Source organism: Lagenorhynchus albirostris, chromosome 16 (assembly GCF_949774975.1).
Source record: "Lagenorhynchus albirostris chromosome 16, mLagAlb1.1, whole genome shotgun sequence".
Lineage (NCBI taxonomy): Eukaryota > Metazoa > Chordata > Mammalia > Artiodactyla > Delphinidae > Lagenorhynchus > Lagenorhynchus albirostris.
In genome coordinates, this window is record NC_083110.1 from 22,250,085 (window position 1) to 22,275,345 (window position 25,261).

At 54.6% G+C, this 25,261-nt stretch overlaps 1 protein-coding gene across 1 annotated transcript in view; it reads left to right on the forward strand.

Annotated features, from left to right (window-relative positions):
- Nucleotides 1-8,652: 8,652 nt before the first annotated feature.
- COL13A1 (collagen type XIII alpha 1 chain) overlaps nucleotides 8,653-25,261 on the forward strand; it is a 79,209-nt gene continuing 62,600 nt past the window's right edge. The window contains exons 1-7 of the mRNA XM_060126485.1: nucleotides 8,653-8,673; nucleotides 11,337-11,372; nucleotides 14,282-14,308; nucleotides 15,416-15,466; nucleotides 23,268-23,303; nucleotides 24,098-24,124; nucleotides 24,734-24,760. Coding sequence (XP_059982468.1) covers nucleotides 11,358-11,372; nucleotides 14,282-14,308; nucleotides 15,416-15,466; nucleotides 23,268-23,303; nucleotides 24,098-24,124; nucleotides 24,734-24,760 — 183 coding nt within the window. The 5' untranslated portion in view covers nucleotides 8,653-8,673; nucleotides 11,337-11,357. The remainder of the gene's footprint in view (nucleotides 8,674-11,336; nucleotides 11,373-14,281; nucleotides 14,309-15,415; nucleotides 15,467-23,267; nucleotides 23,304-24,097; nucleotides 24,125-24,733; nucleotides 24,761-25,261) is intronic.

A 25,261-nucleotide genomic window follows, 5' to 3' on the forward strand; every position in this document is an offset into this window, starting at 1 on the left:
GGGGCCCCACCCAGCCTGATGACCTTGATGACCTCCAGTCTGGAGAGCACGGGCTTCCGGCTGAGAGAGACCAGGTTCAAACCTGTGCTCTGCTGCATGGAAATTAAACCTACAAAAAGTAACAGATGCTGCCATTTAAGACAGGGAGACCACCTTAGGCAGGTTGCTTAACCTCTAAGCCTCACGTTCTTCATTTGTGAAGTGAGGATAATGCCAACCTCATGTGGTTGTTATAAGAATTGAATGTGCTGTTATAATGACTATATTTAACATTATGTCTGGCACGTCATAGGCACTCAGTAAATGTTGTTGATTGAGTGAATGGGTGAATCCTCACACAGCAAACCTTTCTCCCTTAAATCCTTTTGTTCGTTTTAGTTCTCTTCTCTGGAATTTCTCCAGTTCTCTGACATAGGAAACTGTTGATTTCTCAACGGGAGGAAATGAGTTACTCATCTCTGTATCACTAGAGCATCAGGCCTGGTAGATATTAGGTGCTTAAAAAATGAAGTTTTCCTTCCTCAGAGGGCAATGACTGTGCCTCATTCATCTTTATAGAGCCATAGAACAGCACAGCGACTGGCACACAGCAGGCATTCATTAAATGTTTGCTGAATGAATAAATGAACATACTAAAAATGGTTCAGTGAAAGGTGTGACATAGAACACTACCTGGGATTCTTTATTGGAGTCCATGCCTAACATGTCCCTTTAGGAGGAACACGACTGTCTTACTTGGAGGAGGTCAGCCAATCCCTGGGAAGGGCAGCAGTGGCCTCACTGAGGTGGTAGGTGACAGGATCAACTGCACAGCCATTGAGAGACAATGAAGTTTGTTAGGAAGACCCCTGGATGGGGAGTCAGGAGACCTGAGCTCTGGTCCCATCCCTGCCACCCATCTATGCAGTGACACTGCATGGTCACTACCCTCCTTGGGCTTCTGGTTCCCCATCCATTCAATGGGTGCTTGGTCATGCCTCGGTGTGACTCTATCTTTTGGTGCTTGGCCAGGGTGACCAGTCAGTTAATAGCCATGTTACTGAGCGTGGCCAAGTGACCCACATTGGAGACCAACCAGTGACATCAAAGCACTACCGATTTCACAATCGGCTCCCCAGCCACCCTAGAGCTGCTGGGCTTTGAACACAGCACTAGGTGAAGCATCCACTCTGAAATCCAGAGGTCTGATGAAGGCTGCCAGGGGTAGGGCAGTAGTTAGATCTTCCAAGGGGCCTAAAGATTTTCCAGGGGGACCCTTGAGGATTAGCATTAACGGGAAAAAAATGTTAGTGATAGAAAAAGTCTTTTTTGATCATTCCTCTATCCCTCTCCCCCTTCCTAAGGTACAGAATCAACTAACAAACAGGCTTTTCACATCCTGAAGTCTGTGTAAGTGACAGGTAGGGGAACACTAGCCTGCAAGAGCTTGACAGAGTCAAATTCCTTTGCATCGGAAAAAGGGGCCCGTAAAAGAGAGGTGAGAGGGCTGGGTCCAGAGAGAGGAGCCGGAGGCTGAACACAGCAGGCATCCAGGGGAGAGGATTGGAGAGGGAACAGGTCTGTGGGCGATTTGGGGGTGAAGTGAGTTGCTTTCTGAGTGAGAGGCATGGAGAGAGGCAGTGGGATGAGGAGTCAGGAGCTCTGCGGGTTACTAGCGGCTTGTCCCTGGGGGAGAAGCTTAGCCTGTCTGTGCCTCAGTTTCCTCATCTACAAGGTAGGCATGACAGAATCTTCTCTGGAGTGGAAAACACTTAGAATTGTGCCCGGCATGTAGTAAAGGACCACAGAAGTGTGTGCAGCGGTGGTGATGGGGCTATAAAAAAAAAAAAAAAAACCTTGACATCGCCAGTAGAATTTACATCACTTGGCAGGACCCAGCAAACTGCCCTTCAGGGACTAGGCTGAGTGGCGAGTCTCACGTTAGCTGCCCGTCAACACCTGGTGATACCTGTGCGGCCGAGGCTGCTAACAGCGGGCCGGGCCATCACCAGGGCTCTGCTGTGTCACCAGGGACACCCCACCTCCACCACCACCAAGAATGTGTGCTCTGGGAGCCCGGGCGGGTGCAGGACATCTGCTCTCCATGTGGCTAAACCGTCCCCAAATTGCCGTGGGCTGAACTTTGTCACCAGCATGTTTCTCACGAGGACACTTCCCCCCACCAAGAGGCACAGACCTTCCAGCTGGGCTGGCCCCCCTGGCAAGTGCACTTGGGGGATATTTTCAGGTTCTGGGTGACATTCCCCTGCCCCTCAGCCTAATAGGTCCCAGATGTTCCCTCCTCCCTTGACCTCCCTCCCTCTCGCTGTTCTGAAACCTCACTGCCGGCCCGCCTGGGGCCTCCTCACCCAGGCATTACACCCCTTGACTCTTTTTTTTTTTTTTTAATTTAAAACATTTTGTTCCCCCTTAATGTGATGGCTTGACAGAGGCCAGCATGAAAGAGGCTGTTTCCTGCTGGAAGGGGACCAGGATGGAGAAACAGGCAGATGAAGGCGGAGAAGGAAGCTGGCTTTGGGAATGTGAAGAGCAAGGGGAAACATAAGCAGTCTTTATTGGCTGAGCATAAAAGAAGCGACGGGAGTAGCAGCTGTCTTAACGTGGCCAGGTCACCAGGGGCTGGACAGACACACCGGGCCCAGCTGGGAATCCCACGGGCCCTGGGGCTTTGGTGACTCACGTTTGCAGAAATGCCTTTCAGTTTGCTATCTTTCAGCCGCCGCTTTTTCTCTCCCTTACCTCCCCATCCGTCCTCCTGCCCCTTTTGCTGACCATTTGAATTTGTAATTCTCTGCCGCTGTTGTCCTAATGAGATAGGGCTCATGCTGAGGCCTGTGGGAGGGAGGAGGGAGAGTGGCCACAAGGAGGAGGAAAGAAAGGAGAGAGCTTGGAGGGAGGGTAGGGCCAGGGCACAGAGGTGGGCGGTGAGAAAGAGGGAGTGGGCAGCGGACCCAGGAGGGCAGAAAGCCTGACTCAGAGCTTAACAGAAACCAGGACAGGCCTGATAAACATCAGGCGGGGAACCCCGTGAGAAACCTCCTTTGGCCCCTTCTGTTCCTGCCTGTTTTCTGTTGCATTTCGTGTGAGCGTGGAGAGACAACGGGCATGATGATAATCACAGCTTCCAGGTTCTGTAACACTCTGACCCTTGGCAGAAAGGCTTGGTGCCCAGCGCCCTGTGTTCGGCAAAGCCACTGTGTCCCCAACCTGGGACGGGTCCCAGGGAGCGCGTTTTGTGGGGTCGGAAGCTGAGGTGTGGAAAGGACAGTTCAGGAAGTTAGGGCCCCGGCCTGGCTGCACCTGGGGCCCAGACCTCTGGATTTCTCATCCAGTGATAAAAATACAGAGATGAAATAAAGGGGGAAGAGATTATATTGGTGACAGTGGGCCAGGAAAATACAAACTTCGAAGACCAGATGGAAACCCCTCAGCTGAAGAATTCTTGGACGCTGCTTCTAAGCAGCCCTTATGGCACTGACACTGACCCCGGCATTTTCTCTCTCTCTTTCAGGACCTCCTGTAAGTACTCCCTTGAAGCCTGGTCTCACGCATCTGAAAGACCTTGCTCCCTGCTGGTAACCGGGCCCTGGGTGGGGGGATTGAGGCCCCTACACCCTCCACTGAAGTCTGCAGGGTCCCTCCAGAAGGTTGACACAGCAGTCATTTTGCTTTCCACCCACCTCTGCAGCCTCCAGGGCCAGACCATAGTTGTGGCCCGGGCAGAACACGTCCCAGTTGCAATCTGAAAGGCTGGTTTGCCCCATTGTTAGCCTGCTCCTTTGCCCCCCAAAGAGGCAAGTGGAGTCATAGAAGCACCTGGTATTAGAAAGAAGAAAGAGATCATCTCTGGTCAGGTTTGGTCCTTGAAAGTCCCCTGCCCTTTCAGTAAACAGGTCGGTGAGCGGCTCTAAGCGTGGACGGCTTCTGAGGATGCGGTGTCCGCAACGCCGAGTGGGCATCTCCATCTTGCCAGATCACTTCGGGCAGGTGGTGGTTGGTGGTAGTGGCAGGGGTTTTATGTAAGAGAATGATGTCAGCAGGTTAGATTGGGAAACAACACAAACTAGAGGCAGCCTGTCGGGCTCCTTCCCCTGGCATCACCCTAAAGCCAGAGGCAGGGCGGGGGAGCTGAGCCATTTCCAGAGAACCTGAGAAGAGCCCGAGGAGACCGTCTCCTCGAAGTAATGGATCCAGAGAACAGGGGCATGTCTTCTGAGGACAGCATTTGATATCCCAACAAAAGGCCCAGAGGTCGCCGGGGGAGCTGGGTATCGGAGTTGAAAGGGCCGAGCCCTCCACATCAGATCTTTCTCAAGGATAATGAAAGCAGCCCTATCATCGTCCCTTCCTCGGAGAAGTCATTTCCATAGCTGTTCTCTCGATCTGAACCAACAAGAACAGCCGCCTAAGCTGTAACAAGACCATGATGTTCCATTCCATCTGTGTCCTGAAAGGCACATTGAACCTGGGCTGACGATCCCGCCCAGCTCGCTCACTGCTCAGTTACAGAGAGAGAGGAAAATCCTGTCGTTCCCTGAAAAGAGGAGGGATGATTTATCATCCATGCTTTGGACGTCAGATCTCAATTCCTGTCATCAATCTTCCAAAATAAACTCTGCCATAGGAAACTTCGACAGACCACCTGCTGGAAATGGGCTGCTTTTCCCCTTCTTTGTGACAGAGCCAAAAAGGGTCCTCACCTCCCCCCATTCCAGGGACCTTCCACATATACCTCCTTCCCACAGCCAGGCTGCGGGGCTAACCCAAGTCAGCTCTGGGTCCCTGCCTGACTTGAGGGCTGCCCTCACCAGGAATGCAGCATCCTGAGAGCTTCTGCTGGCCTCACCCCACAACTTTCCCCAGCCAGGGAGGGTGCTGTCACTGCTGGGGGCTCTGCAGTGCAGAGCAGATCGGGGCCGGGGCGGGGGCGGGATGTGAGCCTCTCCTCACAATCCCTGCCGGCCCAGCCACCACTCCCATGGACTGAGGGAGAGGAGCCCAGGTAGCTTCCCTGGATTCTCAGCCTGACGCAGAAGAGGCCTGAGTCTTCACCCAACTCTGGCTGAAACCACAAGGCAGGATGAGGAGGAAATGGGAAGCTGGCCGGGGTGGAAATCACCCCCTAGCCCGTTCTCTCTGCTTCCCGCAAAGGAAGAATGCCGCCAGCCAGAGGCAGGGAGAGGGAGATGGCAGCTGGTCACAATGCCTGTCTGCCACCCTCTGAGTGTTTTTCAGGGGCACCTCTGGGGTGACACTGGTTACTGTGGTCAGTGCCTAGATAACACAACCATGGAGGATAGATTTAAGCAGCAGCAGGAATCATCTGAGCGGTGGGGCCCACCACTACCCCACCACTCCTGTCCATGGCAGACATCGCTAATCAATTAAGAGGCTTCTTAACAGAATGCTTTACTCAGTCACTACCAATCCACTGGAGTCTGCACTCAAGCTGACAGTTGCTGGCCATCCCTGCACTAGATTTAAGAGAATTTCTTAATTACAGGAATTGTGAGACTGAAGCAGATGACCAAGGGAAGTATGCATGTCTCTTTCTCCGAAGGAATATAAGGAAATGTTTGATGTCCAGCTGCCAGCCCTGGTTGAAAATGATCCTTGCTGAAATACTAGCTAACACTTACTATGTCTTAGGAGCTCATGTGCTTTTATGGAAGCAGTGTAATTGAGTGATTTCAAGCATGGACTCTGGAGGGAAGCCACCTGGGTCCGAATCCTGGCTCTGCCACTTCTAGCTGTGTGACCTTGGACAAATTACTTTACCTCTCCGTGCCTCAGTTTCCTCATCTATAAAATGGGAGTAGTAATAGTACTTGACTCATCCAGGTGTTGTAAGGAATATATATAATTATATGTATGTATATGTATATATGTGTATATGTATATATATTATGCATACACATATATGTGTGTATGTACGTATATATTTTTTCCATTTAGAATGTATTAACTCATTTAAATTCTAAAAACAGAAGACTTCCCTAGATGATCCCCAAAGATTCTGACAAGTCTTTAATTTTCAGGAAGAAATTATTATTCTTTGTATTTTTATAAATTAATTTACGATTTCATTTTATTTCTACCCCACCTTATTCCAAGAAACATTTCGGGGTTATTTACAAACTAGATAAGGAAACAGTGGAGGGGAGTGTGGAGAGCAGAGGCAAGAAAACAAGGAGAATCCAGAGCTGATGACACCACAACATCCTGCGCAGATGAGCCACAGACGCAGCTTTGAGCTTCTTGGTGGTCAGAGCAAAGAGGGAAGCAGAGCTGTTACAAGAGCCAGGGGGCAGGAAGGTGGGAGCACCCCTGGCTGTTGGGTGAAGCATAGCTTTCCCTGGTGCTGAGACCCTAGAGAAGTTCCTCCCGCGTACAGGTGATGTTGTTGTTCAGTACACAGGAGCAGTGGGTAGACTGCCCTTCTGTCCCTATCGGGGTTAGACCCCCTGTGTGAGGTTGGGAACTCCCCACAGGCCCGTCTGCCTCCTGGGACGGGAGGGAGGTGGTGGCCCCTTGCTGGCCCACTCCCTGATAGCATTTAGAAATGACAGGAAGGGGGACTGGCTCAGTGCTACAGCTCTGGTTTGAGAACATTGGGTGCCCGAGCTGTCTTTGCAGAGCTGGGAAAGAAGGGGCTGAGTCCCCAGGTTTGTGGTAGCCGCCCTCAGGTTCATTCGCTCACAAACATGAATTAAGGAGCTACTAAGAGCTCAGCGCTCCTTAAGGCACTGGGGACACATCCGTGAACAAAACAGAAAGTGCCCTGCCTGCCTTGGGAGCTTGCGTTTTAGTGCCTGGGGGCAAAGCAGAGTGAAAGGGTGGGCACGGGCTGCGTGCCCACGGGGCCGCTAACCAGCAGCTCTGAGGCAGATGGACTTGTCTCCAGGTGGGCACCCTGAGACCCCCTCCTGGCGCCGCTGTGGGTCTATGGGAAGAGCAGGACATCTGGAAGGAGAGAAACTCACCTGATGGCAGAGCCTCTGGAGGGCGAGACCAGGGGCCAGCTCCATGCACCTCCCGGCCAGTCCTCTTCTTTCCTGATGATCGCAGCATTCAGCGCTCGCTCCATGCCGGCCCCGGCCCGGCCCGTGTGCTGAGTGCTCTACACAAATTATCTCATTCAGTCCCGAGAGGTAGATATGATTGTTCTCCCATTTACAAGATGAGGAAACTGAGATACAGGGAGGCCAAGCGACTTGCCCCAAGTCACCGACTAGTCAGTGACGGCCAGGCAGGCTGACTGCAGAGCACTGCTCTTACCTAAAGCCTGCTGCTTTCTCCCGCACCAAGACTGCATCTCTCCTGACCCCAGGCCCCGGCCGTGCCAGGCTGGGGCTCAGCTCCAGAAGCTCTCCGCAGGGGGTCCTCCCGCTCCGCACGGCGCCCCATGACACCTCACCAGGCAGCTCCTAGAGCAGTTTCTCTGCCGCCCTCTTGTATCAGATCCATCTGGAAGTTGGGGGCCAGAGTGAAAAACACATGACTTTCTCAGAAGCTGCTTTGTTCCTGAGCCCCCTCCTGTGCATATTACTATGCGAATATCTATTATGATCGACTTTTTGGGGAATGTTTTCCTCTTTTCAGTGGGATTTCAGATCCATCATATGGAGTCTTTAGTCTATACCCAGAACTGTGCTAGGCAGGAGTCCTAGGGTCATAAAAAAAGAGTTTGAGGGGCTTCCCTGGTGGCGCAGTGGTTGAGAGTCCGCCTGCCGATGCCGGGGACACGGGTTCGTGCCCCGGTCCGGGAAGATCCCACATGCCGCGGAGTGGCTGGGCCCGTGAGCCATGGCCACTGAGCCTGCGCGTCCGGAGCCTGTGCTCTGCAACGGGAGAGGCCACAACGGTGAGAGGCCCGCGTACCGCCAAAAAAAAAAAAAGAGCTTGAGAAAGACATGGCTGTGGTCAGTGAAGACAGACTTCTGGAACCACACAGGGCGGGGTCGAGTCTCCTGCTTCACTGCCAGCGCCAACCCATTGTAGAGAGCGTGGCCTGAAGCTAGTCAGAGGCATTAAAGGAAGGAAGTCCCACTGCCCCCTTCACCATCCCAGTAGAGGGCAAGAGGCCCCCTAGAGAGGCCCACACCCTTCCCACGCCCTGCTCCCTGGCCATGGTCCATCGGCTCAGATGGGGCAGGCCCAGCAGAAGCGTCCCAGGCAGACCGGCTCCATCAGAGCTGGCATCTAGCTTCCCCTGTGTCGTAGGACAGGGAAGACCAAGCTCCAGCCCCTTGGGCCCTTTCCCAGGCCAGGACCAACACACATGAGTGGGGGACACTGAGGCACAGAGACTCAGAGAGAGGGGACATGCCGGTGAGTCCTAGAGCCCTGATGATCCTTGAGGGGCAGAGATATGAAGGGACATTCTTGTCTTTCTGTTCCCTGCACCTGCCCTGAGCCTGGCACGGAGGAGACCACTGCTAACTGTTTTTCTGAATGAATGAATGAGTGAGTGAATGCATGCTAGAACTGAAAGGAAGCTTAGTGATTATGGCCCTCTCTTCATTTTGTTCATAAAATAACAGAGGCTTATAGAGCACAAGTGACTCCAAGGTCACACAGCTGGCTGGGCTCTGTGGAACAATACCCTGACCTTCCTAAACTTCACTCTTTCCCCCTTTATTTCAGGGTCCTGCTGGAAGACCCGGCCTCCCGGTAAGTAGCTTTCATTTCTTTTTTCCTTTGCACCTCTCTCACGGGCTCTTTCTCAATCCAAGGACGGAGGAGGTTGGGTGGCTGCTTTCCTCCAGGTGTGTCTGGGTAGGAGGCCTCTCTCCAGCGTCTCTAACCTACAGCTGAGGGTGAAGCTCCTTGGCACCTTTCCTGGGGCCCAGGCAGGCAAATGACTTCATGCAGGCCCATCCAGGGCCACACCTGACTTCCATGCTGGTGGCCCTACGATGGGGGGCTGGATGGGGAGGCAGTCCCCTGACTTACTGGGTGTCCTCCTTACCGGGAGGCACCAGCTTAGTCGAAGGCCACTGTCCCTGCTTTGTCCTGTGTCCTCTGGTAAGAGTAGACTCAAAAACTTTGTTTTCCCCCCAGTTACCATTTCTGAGTGCTAGAGAGGCTGGGTCGAGTAACCATGGGGACTCTGGGACAAAAGGATCAATAGTACTAGTAGCCATGTCTCACTGAGACCTTCATAGGTGCCAGGCACTCTGCTAATCCCTCCTTATACATTTGATTTGCTCACCAGCTCAATGAAATGGGTATTATTATGCCCATTTTATAGATGAGGAAACAGAGATAGGTACAATCGCTTGTCCGATTGTCCAAGCTTCAGTTGTAGACCTGTTTGAGGTCCCGTGTTACCACATACCATCCCGTACTACTGTTTCCTGCTGTCCGTACTCGACATTTGAGGACTATCTTTAAAGTCTTCAAAGGCATTGCCCTGTGGGGTGTAGCCTGGGGCATAGAGGCATTGAGTACCGGATACCGCGGGCCCTTGGATGGGTAGTGGCTCAGGCGAGATGCTGTAGCCAGCCAGAGGGCCGAGGTGGGCGTGGAGGCCGAGCCAGGGCTGGCACCAGGCTGCCCTCTCTCCCTGCACTGAAGGCCACACCCCCTGGATTCCAGAGCCTTCTGTGCATCCCTCTTATCCCAGTTACTCCTCTTTTAGACATGAATTATACTGTAACCTCTTGACTAAACCAGCAGCTTCTAGAATTCATGTCCAGCAGTGACTTTTTTAATGAAACGCATGTGGGCAAATGTTTAGCCCTTGAAAATGAAAACTCTCCCAGCAAGTACGAGCCCTGGAGCAAAGGAGGACGGAGGACTCTGTCCCATGAAATCCAAGGAGGGGAAAAATCAGCTGACTGGGAGAATGTGGGCAGACTTTGTTTTTTTCTGACAATGTCCACCTTTAAAAAGCATTTGGGGGCAATTCTCAGAGCAGGGGCTGCCGCACAGAGTTTTCAGCCTCTGGCCCTTCCATGCCAGCCCCTAACCCGAGCATTTTATGGCCAGGACTGCAAAGAACATTAGTTTTAAAAAAGAAATGAAAAGAAACCAAAACACACATCCTGCAATATCATTCAGAAGCCCAAGAGTGAGTGGGTTGTTGGGACCAGCAGGCCTGTCGTCCTCAGCAGGGAGGGTCACAGTCCTGCTCGTGCTTCCGAGCACAGGGACCTGGGAGTGACCCACACAAAGATTTGCGGATGCTGGTCTCTCGTGAAATACAAAAGTGTGAAGTACACACGTGCTTATAAAAATCACTTGCCTGTGGCCATACTGGGCTCACTACCTGTAGACGCAGTTTACACAGCACTCACCAGGTGCCAGGCACCCGGAGTTAGCGTTCCAGAACCATTGTCTCTTGGCATCCTCCCAGCAGTCCCGGGGGAGAGATCCGGATGTTCAGGGAGGTTCAAGAAACAGATCCACGTGTGTGTATATATATATATAAAACAGATATCCACGTATCGCTGCAACCCTGCCACTCTTTCCCAAAGTCTGAATGGTTTACTAAAGACACTTCGGTCTTGACAGTGTACATGTAACAGTAGCCTAATTCAGAGCTGGTTGCTATTCCCTGGTGCGTCCACATACCTCTTGGGATGCTAGCCATCCCTCAGGACGTTTTGCCTAAGTGAGATCAGCAGACACAGAATCACCCCAGAAATGCCCACCCTTCAGGGGAACCCACAAACCCAGCTCTCTCCTGCCGGGACAAACACCGTCTGATTTTCAGCCCCTGTTGTTTTCCATCCTTCCAGGCCCCTGGCAAACCCCAAGCCCCACCCCAGATTTTATGGGTCTGCACATATATGATTGCAAAAAAATATTCTCTACCAAAAGAGGGAGGAACAAAACTTAATAAGCAGATTTCCAGAGTGAGAAGATGTAACCCCTGGCTGCAAAACAGAGCCGTTCCCTCTCAGCAGCTGAAACTCCTGTTGCGGCTGAACCCACAGGGCGCGCTATTGGCGCGGGACGGGGTGGGGCCTGGCTGTGGCAGTGAGGAGGGGCAGGACTCTGTTGGTGGCCTTCGCAGACACAGGGCCTGGGGAGGAGCTGGGGGACGTGGGCGCTGCTCCCCAGCTCTGGCAGAGATAGACCAAGGGAAGTGATTCGCCTATCTGTCACACGGGAGCTGCCATTCATTCACCCTGCCCCGTGCCTAGTTCCACGTGACGAGGATGCGGCCAGACAGTCTGTGGGACTGAAAGGGGCGAGTTCACCCACGTGACGCCTGGGAATCATCCCAAGTGCCCATGCAAACCAGGTCTTGGGTGTGTAGCTAGCCATGGGGTCCTTCACGTGCTGGCCTGGCTCCAGTCACATCTGTATGTTTCTGCCTCCATCAGGGGGACAAAGGTGCCATTGGGATGCCTGGACGTGTGGTGAGTTGGAGCATCTGTGCCTGCTTGTGTGGCCATTGCTTGCTTCCCCGTGCCGGCCTGTCCTGCAGACCATGGCAAGGCGTTGCCTACCCCACCCCAAGGAGGGGTCGGACCTCTCCCTTCCCCCAGCCAAGTCTGCTTCAAGGAGGAGGGAAAAGTTTTATTCCAATCCTTCCGATCTTGCTATATGGCTTTACTCTCCAGAGAACTGCCATGGCAAAGGAAAAATCCAGAGATGGCATGAATAAAGCTCATCGCCAGTCACTACTGAGGACTCCCACCCACTCCACTCCCTAACCTCCCGAGGCTGGCAGCCCACCCCCAGATTTATAGCTGCTCCTGCAACCATCCCCCGGCAAGAGTAGCGAAAGATGGCAAGAAATGCAAACAGAAAATGCTCTACAGAAACTGCAGTGGAGCCAGCTCCGTAGTCATCTTCCCTAGACAGAGGCTAGTGATGCAGAAAGGGCTTGCTTCCAGGCAGGGCCTCCAAATCCTCAGCAGGAAGCTGGGGTTAAAACATTCATCGTTTCTTGCTGAAAACAATAAGATGATGAAAGGGCATATTTGATAGGGAGCTTGTATCTCAGAAATGGGAAGGTTGGTGCTAGGCTTTAAGGTCCCAGCACCAGGGTTTTTCCGGGTGGCTTCTAGCCTCCGAGGGGCTGGAATGGGCAGCACCTGGTGGCAGCCTAAGGCAATGATGGCCACACGCTGGCCTCACCACCCCCCAGCCTAGTCTAGGACGTGGCCCAAGCTGCTTTCCCCGTCTGACCTCGAACTCCCCACCAGCCGCCAGCCTCAACCTCCACCCTGGCTCCCGGTGCCCCAACTTGCCCCGGGCCGTCCTTCCATGTCACTCACATGCTTTGCCTGGTAACCTCACCTCCTGGGCCGGGTTGGCCTTAGGCCTGGGTATGGCATCCTGTGTGAGTCTGCTGACCTGGTGTGAACCCAGTGCTCAGAGAAAAGGCACCAAATCATAGCTAACACTTGAAAGTGCTGCCGGTGTGCTTGGCACTGTGCTAAGGGCTTTGCACACGTCATCTGATTCAGCCCTCACGAGAACTGCATGAGGTGGGCCCAGTTTCTACCCCATTGTTCAGATGAGAGAACTGAGGCTCAGATGTTAAGTGTCTGTGCCAAGGTCACAGGTCTAGGAAGTGGCTGATCAGGGACTTTAATCCAGGCAGTCTGACTCCAGACCTGTGCTCTTGACCTTGATAATGGCACTCACCCTGCCCAGGCCCCCTCCACTGGCATCACAGCTCTACGGAGGGTCTGATCCTTAGGAAGAAGCCGCAGTCCTAGGCCTAGGACCTGGGACATTTCAGAGGTTCAGGACAAGTGTTCCGTGTCTCAGAGCTTTGAGCTCCCCAGGGCTACCCAAGAACTGTCTGTCAAGACATGGAGGCTGGGAGCCCTGGGCCACCCCCGCGTGCAACTGTCCAGCCACGTCCCAGATCACAGCACCGTGCAATTCCTGCCTGACCCTGTCTCTAGGCTTCAGTTCTCTAACTCCAAACCTTGAGTCCCCCAGGCTGTCACTGGGTCCTTCCCTGTGTAGATGAGCGAGACCGCATTCAGCCGCCTTTCTCAGAGGCCAGCTGTGGGTGGGCCTGGGCCAGGCACATTCTTCTCCGTAGCCCTCCGAGATCCCATTTATCAGTGAGCATGTTGAGACTCAGTTTGCCCAGGATTGGGGCAGAATTGGGTCTTGTACCCAAGACACCAAAGTCCTTGCTCCTGACAGGTCAGCTTCAGGAGTCTACCCGGCCTGCAGGGAAGCCCGCAAAGTGCAAAGCAATCCCTCCAGGCCTGCCCCCTCCTGCCCTCCTTCTTGGGCCCTGTGGATGTGTCCCCCGCCGGGGAAGTGTCCACCTGAGCCTCCGGTGGAGCAGGAAGGAGAGCCACAGGAGGTCTCCCCATTTCCTTCTACACAAAGCTATTTTCAAACCACTTTGGTGCTTTCATGCTGCTGATGCTGTTTTAAATGTGACAATGGACCCATTTGGCTGCCCAGTAGGAGCCCTGGCATGGACCCCCTGATAAGAGCTGGGGTGGCCAGTGGGTGTGAAATGCCTGCGTTGTTCCCATGATCCACCAGAGGTGGCTCCACGGGCTGCCACGAATGAGGGTGGATCGGGGCCATCTATCCACTGGTCACTGTGCGCACAGGGGTCCTTGGCCGTGACCCACTTTCCTCTGCATCCCGGCCACATCCTCCATGCCCCAGGTGTGTGCGTCCTTCTATCTGTCTTCCCGTGTCCCTCCTCGCATCTTGCCTGGCCACCCCTAACGACTCCTGTCGCATCTATTGGCAGTTTTGTGCTTGGTATTCGGTTGGACCTTCAAAACAACTAGACTCCACCTCACCACAGAGTCCTTGGGAAAGTCTCTCCCATGGCCACCCCCTCCTCAAATGACCCCGGTAGCTGGGGCCACGGCTCCTACACACACAGACACACACACACACACACAGACACACACACACACAGACACACACACACACACACACACACACACTCTCTCTCTCTCTCTCTCTCTCTCTCTCTCTCTCTCTCTCTCTCTCTCTCTCTCTCTCTCTCTCTCTCTCTCTCTCTCTCTCTCTCTCTCTCTCGCAACGGGGCCTCATAAGGCTCCTGCCACTGTTTCCTTCTTAGTTATCTGGCTAGGCCCGGCCCTCAGGCGGAGACACCAGCCCTCCACGTGCTGTGCTCGTTGGACTCGGGACCTGTCGTCTGTCAGCATCTGTGTTTTGTTTTGTTTCTTATTTCACGGTGACTTCCTGTGTTGGGTCGTTGTGCCATTAACACGAATTCTTGTGTGTGTGCCTCTCTCTCATCCTTTCTTTTTTCTCTCCCTCCCTGTCTCTTCCCTGCACTCCATGTTGCATGTGGCCGCCACAGGGAGGAAAGGGCCAACCAGGCGAGAAGGTGAGTCCACACTTTCCCCTCCGCACTGCCACCCCAGCCTCTGCCTCCACCTCCTGGACTCTTGGGGGGGCTTCCAGAGGCCCCCATCCCCTCCTCCATGCCAGCTCGTCCTGCTCTGCCCTCGCAGCCTCTCACAGCCTGGTTTCCTAACAGCTTCCACACCATCGGGCAGGAGTCTTGGGACTCCTGGACTAGGGGTCCCAGCTTCCCTGGCTGAGGTCTGAGGGGGTGTCCCCTGCCCACAGAGGCTGCATGCAGCCTCTTCGCACGGATTTCAGCCTTAGGCAGTCACCCTTCCCAGAGGCAAGGAGAGCAGCAACTGCTGTTTTGTGTAGCTGGTTCTAGCCCCTCCCTAGCCCTTCACTGGTCCCTCAGATTTAGACACTCTATTTGTGCTGCTCCAGAGAGAGGCCCCCAGGGAAACACCCAGACCTACACCTAGTCACACCAGGACTAGGAGGCAAGGCAGCTCCCACCTTCAGGCTCAGGGCTGCTGGGCCCAACAGCAAGTGTGTGTCTTCTCCCCACCCTCTCTTTACAGCAGCTCCAGCCCGGGGCCAGGGTGTGAAGCCGTGTGGCTACCTGGGGCTGGGGAAGAAGACCTCAGGGGGTGTGAAACTTGGCTGGGGCTGGGGGCAGGTTGGGAGCATCCTGAGCAGGGCCCTGTGGGGATGCCTCTGGGGCCTGAGCAGCCATGGCTGAGCTGAGGCCTCCTCTCTCCCTCCCTCCCCCCTCCCCATCCCTCCCTGGGCCCCCTCTTGCCCATCACTGCACTGAATCCTCTTCTCCCGCTTCCGGCCTGGGCCCCATTGCCCTCTTTCCCTGGTCCCCACACCACATGCTCTTGCTCACTTCTCTCTTCATTCCTCCTGCTTCCCCACTGCCCTTCTCGATCCTTCTCGAATGTTCCATCCATCCCCTTTTCATCTCCTCTCCTCTGGGTCCCTCATCTTCCCCCGTATCCTCTGCCCCGCTTTGTCCTCTGGCTCTCGGGACCCACCCTCACCCGCTCCGCCTTCCCCACCTGCCAGCTGCCCCCTTCTACTCTTCCCCTCCCACCCCTGCCCCCCTCCCTCTCCCCCTCCTCCCTCTTTCTCTCCCCCACAGGGAGCCCCAGGAGATGCTGGGATGTCCATCATCGGTCCCCGCGGCCCCCCGGTAAGTGGCTCTTGCCCTTCCTCGGGGTGGGGGGATGGGTGAGTTAGTAAGGAGGCCTGTGGGGGGCCAGCGCGGGTCCTGGCCACGCCTCTGGGTGTGACGGCCACCACGGGGACGCGGTCCGCTGGGCCAGGCCTCACTGCTGCTGATGTTAAAGAAAGCGGCCTGACTAAACCGACCTCAGTTACAGCCTCTCGGGAGGGTTCATAAGGCCCTACCCTGTAGCCGTGAAACGACAGCAGCTGTGAGGTGGCCCTGCTGTTCACAGGCAGAGGGCAAAAGTGCTGGCTCCTCTCCCGGGAGGGCGGTGGTGGCCGTGCTCCGGCTTCCTGGGGACACGTTCCAGAAGCCCAAGAAGCAGTTACCCCAGAGCCCAGGTCTCTTGAGCCAAGCACCCTCTCCTGCTCTTGACAGAGCCCAGCCCGCCTCTTGCCCTCAAAGGCCCTGGTTCTGTGCTCAGTGCTGGGTCCCAGTCCCCCCCACCCAGTGGCTGGGGGCTGGGGAAAAGCAGAGAGCCTTCCCCTCAGATAGGCTTCCTTAGGGACCAAGGGGGGGCGTGGGCGATGCTGCGGGAAGATAGCGTGACTATGGGAAGGAGGAATGGCTGTTTTTCTCAGAGCGTCCGACCCAAGGGACTTCGATAAAATCGCCAAATGTCGGGGTGGAAAGGACCTCAAGGATGGTCTAGCACGACCTTCTCAGAAGGGGAAACTGAGGCCTGGGGAGAGGAAGGGGCTTGGCCAGGGTCCCACACATAGAGGCTGAAGCAGGGTTAGAACGCAGGACCCCGGGCGCCCAGGGCTCCCCCCGCAGCAACAGGCTGCAGTCTCCATGCCCTGCTGTGCTCTTTTCCTGCCCTGCCGTGCGTAGTTGAGAGGGGTAGGGACCCAGAGACCTAGCCTCATGCTCCCAGAGCCTTGCCCAATGGGTGGTGAAGCGCCCCCTACCCATTCCCCTGCGTTCAGTGGGAAGCAGGAGGCTCCTACCCACTGACTAGGGAGAGGAGGGGGGTCAGAGAGCGAATTGCTAAGCTACGTGCAAGGCCCTGACGGCTCTGCAGCCAGGAAGGGGCTATGGTGAGAGCTGGGAGCAGAGAGGGAGAGCCGAGAAGGTCAGAGAGGGCAGCCGAAGGATGGAGCTGGGGAGCAGGGCCAGCGGGCAGGCCGGGGGCCTGGGCTGGAGGCAGGGCTTGAAGGGGCCTGGGCTGCGTGGACAGGCCTTCCCTGCAAGGTTTCTACCAGCTCAGACCACGCGACAGTGCTGAGGGCTGACACTTTGCACTTACTCTGTGGCAGGCAGTATCCTAACACCTTTACACATAGCAGCTCACTTAATCCTCACGAGAACTCCACAGTAGGTACTCTTAGCATCTCCACTTTATAGATGAGAAAAGCAGGGCACAGCAAGGCCGGGTGACTTGCCGAAGGCCATACATGCGAGTGTGGCCATGGTGCTGGGATGTGACACTCAGCCCGGGCCGTGTGCTCAGAGTCTACACTCTGACCCCTGATGCTACCCAGCCGCGGGGTTCCCATCACCTGTGCTTCTGGCTCACGTGGCCACCGTCCCGCTGGGCTGTAAGCCCCCTCGTGTACTGGGGGAGCCACAGTGTGGGTGCCCTGAGCCCAGGTGGGGTACCCAGCCAGGGGCCGACTAGGACATGGGGAGGTCACAGAGAAAGACAGTCCCCCAGGTTCCAACGAGAAGGACGGAATCTGGGGTGGACCTGTTAGGAGGACAGGGCAGTAACAGAATACAGGCCCTACTCTTTGGCCAGCATCTCTGTCTGCCTCCTGGTCTGACCACAGATGTTCCCTTGTGTGGATCAGGCTGGTCGTCCCACAGCCTCTTAGCAGCATCTTTCAGCAGTGTCATGTCAGCTGGGTACCTAGAAGTGGTTGAAAAGGCCTCACTTCTGGAGAATATGCTCCGGGGGCAGGGTCTGCCTCAGCTCCCCCTGCTTCCAGCCCAGCGTGTATCAATATACCCACCGCGCTGGACATGGTTCCAGTGGTGAAGAGTACCTTCTGTTCCAGTAATAGCAATAGCTTCCCTCTCCTGGACACCTAGGAGACACGCTAGGTCCTACACTGAAAGCCTGTGTATGTGCCAGCCTCCTCCAGTCCCTCTGGCCCCCAGGAAAGCTGCCAGCCCATTTCACAGAGCGGGAAACAGAGGTCCCTACCTGGCCTGTGGTCACATGGCTCCTCCGTGCTGGAGCTTGGTTTGGGCCCAGTTGGCCTCATTCCAAAGCCAGCATTCTTTCTCCAACACCGCCTTCCACGTTTTAAGCTCTGCTGTTTAAAAGGGATATTTACCTTGAAAAAACAGTCCTCCCTGTGGGTGTTGTGTTGATGTTGGGGGAGGCTTTATGGCACCAGGAGGCTTGATCAAGCCCAGTGTCCTCGGATTTTGGCCTGTGTGTGTGACCTTCACCCAGATGGCTGGGGCCCCTGCTGAGTCCTCGCTAGACACCAGGGCAACCCCCTTAGCTCCTCCTAGGAAGCCGCCTGGAGCTGCTGAGAGCAGGGGACCGCAGAAGACCATGGGACCGATTGCAATTAAGGGGTAGAGGTCAAGTGGGCAAGCCCTCTGCGGCCCGGGATGATGGGGAACATGTGGCTTTCCCCTCAGCCAGGAAGGGCCTAGGACACATGCTGCTAATGAGAACCAGCCTTGCCGCTCTCAGGGGCCACCTGCCTCCTGTCTTGCAGCTTCATAAACGGTCCGTGCAAAGGGGGCGCCATCCGGGCTCTTTGGAGAAGGATGGTTCACATTCCAGTGAGGCAAGGTGCCGGAGCGGTGGGCCCCATTAAACTGAGCAGGAGGCTGGGACCCCGAGATGCTGGCTGGCCCCACAGGCACTGGAGAGGTCAGCTGCCAGGCTAGGAAATGCCCCCCATCTCAGAGGGAGCTCATTCTTTCCCGGAGACCCCAGGTTCTCTTCAGGGGCCAGGAGGAGCTGTCTGAACTTCCAGCCCTCATTCACAATGAGACACCAGGTCAATACACCCATTGAGTGTTTCTTCGTTTATTTGTTCCGTTAATATTTGTCAGGCACCTACGACATCCTAGGTGCTGGGTAGAAGATGAAAACCTGACTGCAGCCCGCTCGCCCCTTTGCAGAGAGAAGCCATCCCATAGTGATTATAGTACAGACAGTCAGCGCTCAGCTGGGGACGGTTAGGGAGCTGTGGAAGATGAGGGGTGACTTGGGGTGAGGGCAGGCAGGGAAGGCTTCCGGGAGGAAGAGGTAACTAAACTGCGATCAAGGAGGAACAGAGGTCCCAGGTACCAAGGCTGGGGAGGAGTGCTGTAGCTCCAAGGCAGGAGCAGTTCCCGTAAACTACCGGAGAAATGGGGGAAGTTCTTTCCAGAGCAAAGCAAGAGCAAGGATGGTGAGAGAGAGGTTGGCAAGGTGAGCAAGGGCCCGATCATGAAGGACACGATGTTCAGGAGGCAGGATTTTACCCCGAGGGCAGTGCAGACCCCTTGAGTTGTGTTCTGCTGAGGAGGAACACGATCAGACTTGCAGTTTAAAAAGCTCCCCAGGGGCTTCCCTAGTGGTGCAGTGGTTGAGAGTCCGCCTGCCGATGCAGGGGACGCGGGTTTGTGCCCCGGTCCGGGAAGATCCCACATGCCCCGGAGCGGCTGGGCCCGTGAGCCATGACCGCTGAGCCTGCGGGTCCAGAGCCTGTGCTCCGCAACGGGAGAGGCCACGACAGTGAGAGGCCCACGTACCGCAAAAAAAAAAAAAAAGCTCCCCTGATCCTTCCTGCTCCAGCATGGAGCATGCTTAGAAGAGGCTGCAGGTATGGGGCTGGCAGGAAGGGACTTGTAATCGTCAAGGCCTGGACTGGAGCACAGTCAGTGGGGCCGGTGGGAGGGCTGGACTGGCGAGATATGTTGGAAGGGGAATTGACGGAATTTAGTGATGATAAAAATGGGGATTGACGGAGAAAGAGGAGTTCAAGGTGACCCCACCTTTCGGACTTGAGTAGCGGAGTGCCTGGCAGTGCCCTTCCCCAAAGGGAGAAGCAGATTGTGCGGGGGCAGATGAGTTCAGTCTGAAGGTGATAGATTTGGGATGTCCTTGTAATGTTTGGCCTTCCGTTTGCTGCCGGAGGTCAGAGTGAGTGGAGGCGGCTCACGAGGGTGGGTCATACACACCCTCTCCCAACTCTGCGTTCAGTGACATCACTTTTCAAGCTTAAAACGGGCTGTGGTGGGAGTATTTACAGAATCACAGATTTACAGAAATTGGCAAATGCTGTACAAAGCAGGGCTCTCCTCCCCCACTCTCCCCAACGTGATTAAGCATTTACCAGCAGAGTCTTGTTTAAAAGATAGCCAGCACTGACTTGGGGTAGCAGAGGTAGAATAAGGCAGGCTCTGGACAGATCCACAACTGGCCCTCTTTCAGGGGTTAGATGAGAGGGAAGGGAGAGCTCCTGGTAGCGTCCTTCCTACCAGAAACTTCAGTTTGTCTGTGTTGCTTTACCCCACACAGGTGCAGGCAGGAGGAAGGTAGGGAGGAGTAGACATAGGTCCACTTCCGAAAAACAGGGATGCACTTCGCTCCCTCTCTTCCCTGGCCTCGAATTAAAGGAAGAGATTTTAGAGAGCAGTGTAAAGCTTATTTCCCTTGTACTTGTATAGAAGGATATAACATTAATCTGTAAATTAATCTACAAAAAAATGTATCCACAATTTTAACATGATCCTAATACCCATGAATCTGGGGGGTGGAGTTAGGAGTCCAACAAAGTAACATTCAATTTCATTTGGAAAAATAAAAGTTATGAGAATTTCAGAAACTTTTTGAAACATAGAGTAAGGGGGGTAGGGGAGGAGGGGTTTAGTTGTTCTACCAGCCATCATAATGTATTGTAGAAACAGAGAAATTAAAACAACAAATAGAACAGAAGTAAAGTCAAACGTATCTGGGAATTTGGTCCATGATAAAGGCTTCATTTCACAATAGAAAGAGAAGATAGATTGTTCAGGAAATGATGCTGAGACAACTGACAAACAGTTTAGAAATCAGAGTAAATTTCAAATGAACAAAATACTCAGATGTAAAACATGCAGCCATAAAATATGAGGACAAAGCATGAGCAAACATTTATAATTCTGAACTGAGGAAGTCCCTTCAAAACATGACCTAAAGACGTCCCTGGTGGTGCAGTGGTTAAGCATCCACCACCTGCCAATGCAGAGGACATGGGTTCGAGCCCTGGTCCAGGAAGATCCCACATGCCACGGAGCAGCTAAGCCCATGCGCCACAACTACTGAGCCTACGCTCTAGAACCCGCAAGCCACAACTACTGAGCCTGTGTGCCACAACTACCAAAGCCCACCTGCCTAGAGCCTGTGCTCTGCAACAAGAGAAGCCACCACAATAAGAAGCCTGCGCACCGCAACGAAGAGTAGCCCCCGCTCGCCTCAACTAGAGAAAGCCTGTGCGCAGCAATGAAGACCCAACACAGCCAAAAATAAATTAATTAATTAATTTTTTAAAAAAACATGACTAAAACCCAGAAGCCATAGGAAAAGATTGATATGTTTGTCGGCATAAATGTAGAACTTCCACACGGTAGAAAATATACCATAAAAAAGATAAATGCCAAATTGGAAAGAATATTTGCAATACATATGACTCTCAGTTACTATTCTTGACAAAGAGCTCTACTCAAATCAGTAGGAAAAAGATAAACGTAGTAGGAATTATTGGTAAAGAATACAAACAGGCAGTTCACAAATAAATAGGATGGGTCAACAAACATTGGAAGAGATGTCCACCTTCAGTATAGATATGAAGACATGGAAACTAAAATCCATTTCCAAGCCCTCCAAGTGCCTCACCAAGGCCCGACCTCTCCAGGAAGTAGAGTCCCAGTTTCCATTTGGTCAATGACAACATTCTTCCCAAGATCCCTGAAAAAGCTTTGGTCAGCCCTGGCTTTGGCTCTGGGTGGGAGAGATGCGTCCTGCTACCAGGGACAGCTCTGTAATTAGCAAACCATGTGATTATCCCTACCATGTAAACATTACCCAGAGTGGGACTTGAAGATGTTTCTTGGAATCCTCTCCTCCTGACCTTTTCTTCAGGCCTCTCAGCATTCAGCGTAGCTGGAAGTTTACACTGGGTGGTTTCCAGGTTTTCTTCTTAGTGCTATTCTTAGCATCACTTATCCTTGAGAGGACAGAGGCCTGGGGCCCTTCTGGTACATGAGTGGCATCTCCATGCTCTTGCCCTCTGGGATGCTTCCCACAAGCCCATCCCGGGCCCACAGTATGCCCCAGCTGGTTCCCTGCCTGGACCCTGGCAGCAGGGACCCCATCCCACCCAGCCTTGTCCCCTGAGCATATCCCCCGAACAGAGGCCTCTAGGCATCCATGTCCACAGCTTCAAGGAAGACCTAAGCAGCCTGGAGGTGTTTCAGGTTTACAGCAGTTGGACCCAGAGGAATCTTCCTCTGGATAAGGGCCAATTCTGAAACTACTGCTTGGCAAGGACAGACCTCCATTGATCCTAAGACATTGGATCAAAGACAACCTTGCTCTATTCTGGTGCTCCTAGGTTCAGTTCAGTTTAACAGACATCTGATGATAGCAGCTAGCATTTCAATAGGCTTTACAGATACAGCTGAACGACCCTATGAGTTTGTACAGTTATCCCCATTCTATAGATGAGGAGACTGATGCTCAGGGAGGTTTAGCCATTTGCTCAGAGCCACATAGCCATTGGTGGCAGTGGAGACACGATTAGAACTCAGTCTACCAGAGTCAAAACCCCAAGCTTGGGAAGAGACTGAGGCCATCTCAGTCAAGGGGAGACTTCAAGCTGAAAGCTAATCGTGTGAAAGATGTGGTGTGTCCACTGAAAGGCAGGTGAGCCAGGGTGCCCAAGCAGACAGTAGGTAGGAAGATGAGGCAGGAAAGGAGCTAAAATGGTGCATCAGGATGAGAGTGAGGCTGACCTTGAATGACATGTGAGCAGAAGCGAACCCTTGCTGGTTCTTGAGAAGGGGAGTGACAGGACCCAGGTTTCGTAGCTCTCCATCACCCTGGACCTCCTGGTCAGCCCGTTCCAGCCCTGGGTCTGCACAGCCTCAGGCTTCTTCTCACCTCCGCACTTCTCTTTTGTCCTGAATCTGGCCAGTGAACCTGCTTCTAATCTCCAACCTGAATACCGAGATCTGTGCACTCTGTACCTCCGGAAAAATGGACATGATCGCTCTGCATCCCACAAAGATTGGGGGACCCAGAGATTACCCAGCCAGGAGAGCCCTAGTAGCCAGGGCGAGAGGACAGTGGGCAATCCGACCTGTTCTGGTCTGAAAACACATTCCAAAGGCCAATTTCCGATATCCAAACCATCGTTAGATAGGTGACCGTGAACAATGACTGTGTAGATGAAGCGGACTTAGACAATCCCAGTCCAGGAGTTCAGCATGCTGTAGGCTGTCCCCATTGTCCTTGCTCTCCATCCCATTCCCATGCCGAGGTTCAGAGCATCTGGGCGGGCAGTGAGGAGCTCTGGGAGGCTACTTCCCAGAAAATCCCAAAGGATGCTGGCCACCTGCTTTTCCCTTCCCCACCCCACTCCCTGGAGGAGATTTCCTATGATGGTCCATCTCCTTTCTCCATCCTGCCTCCCAGCCTGTGTCTCTCACGGATGATCACAGAGGAGTGGGAGGGAAACCACTGATCCTCTGGGAGCCAAGGTGAACGGGGGACTAAGGTGTGGCTTCCTCTCCTCCTCGCCCACACTCACTCCTCTCCTGCTCTTTTCAGGGTCAGCCGGGCACTCGAGGTTTTCCTGGATTTCCGGTAAGTGGAGAGGACTGGTCCGCTGTGCCCCTGGCGACTCCTGGGCCTGGCTGTGTTAAAGTTCAGGCAGGGCCGGCCCTCAAACTGCTTTTGCCATTCCAAATTCCCATCGGTAAGGACCCTCTCCTGCAGCCTTTCGTGGAGAGTAACTGAGGAGAGTAGCCCAGCGCTCAGCTTACAGTGCAGGAGGGGACAGGGACACCAACACGGACCTGCAGGGGTGGCAGACAGGACAGGCTGTGAAGCCACAGGACCCTGGGCTGTGGGGCAGATGACGCACCGCTCGGAGGCCACCTCTGACCTGGCTCTGAGAGCAGATCCGCCTGCTGGGGGCAGTCATGTGGCCATCTGGATGTCCTGGGAGCCCTGCCTAAGGCCTAAGACAGATTACGAGAGGCGGGCAGGGAACAGCCAGCTCCCCCTTTCCCGCAGGCCTCGGCGCTGGCCAGCCCTGCTTTCCAGGAACACGCCCTCCACTTTCCACTAGAGGTGAAAAGGACGTTGATGCCATGGCGACTGCCACCCGTCAGGTTCTCCCTCATGCCAGCACGGGGCGGGGGGCATCTCATTCCCTCCCAAAGACCCCTCATGGGAGATTCCTTTACTCCCCACTTTAGAATGGGAAAGCGAGGTTTAAGCTTACCCATGGTCTCATAACAGCAAGTGGTGAAGCAGAGATGTGAACCCTAACTTGTTATAGTGCAGGACCTGTGCCCTTAACTACCTCCCAGGCTGCCTCTCTGCCAGGACAGCTGTGATGCTCCGTCTTTACATCTGGCCTCTTTCTCTTTCAGGGTCCCATTGGGCTTGACGGCAAACCGGTGAGTGGACCCTCTCGGGCTATGGGCTCCCCCAACTTAGTCCGGGTCACTAACCCGGGGTCTCCTCGTCCTTCTGCGAGACCCCGACTCCTTGGAAGCCGCTTCAGATAAAATGAACGTTCTTGGGGCAGAAAGTCGTTGCCAGTGGGAAGGGGAGGAGAGGCCATTTGAATGAGTTGCCCTGTCCCCCATGAGCCTCCCCTGGGCACAAGTCCACGGCCTCCAATCTGCACTCTCAGTATCTGGAGCAAGAGCCATCCTAGAATCTGCTGATTCCGGGGCCTCCTGGAAGGGGCTGGAAGGTAGTGAGGCAAGGAGGCCGCGGGAGAGGAGAGGGCTGGAGAGCTCTGGCTCGCGCCGTTGCCCCCAGCCCCGCAGGGCGCCTCCTGTGTGCTGCTCGGCGTCTCCATCTCGGTCGAGCCCCAATACATGCCCGAGTCCACATGGAGGCTGCTTCCCGTCCAGAGCTCCTCTCTGCTCATCTCAGTCCTTTTCACCGGGCCCCAGACGCACACGTTCACGGGAGGAGCCCTGTGTGACTGGGGGGTGGGGCTGGGGTACTTCTGGGGTGCAAACGACTCACCCACACTCGTGCTCCTCTCCTTCCAGGGCCGCCCCGGACCAAAAGGGGAGACGGTAAGACCCAGCTTTCCTGCCTTCCCTCGAGGGGTGCGGGGGTCAGCCTTGCCCTCACGGGCCACAGAAGCACTGCCCCGCAGCGGGAGTGGGCGCCCCATGGTCACTCCCCGGCTGGGTGCGACGCGTCCCCCTAGGTCCTCGCTCAGCGCAGGGAGGAGAGGCGGCAGGGGGCTTCTCCACCTGAAGAATGAGGAAAGGGAGGTCCAGAGAGCATCTGCGCTTGGCCAGTGTCACACAGAATTAGCAGCTAGTGTTCCCAAACCGCCGCTCTCATCCAGCACTCGCAGGGGGGCCGAGGGGTACCCATCGGGCACTTCGTCCTGAGCCTGATTTCCTTGTGCTCCCTGCTCTGGGCCGCCCAGGGCTCCAGGCACTCCTGCCCCAATCGGGCACAAGGCAGACCCGGAGAAGCAGACCTCTGCCCCTACCTTCCTCCTGGCCCCTTCCCACCTTCTGGAGAGCCTTAACCCAGTCCGTGCCACCCCGGAAGGAACAGTG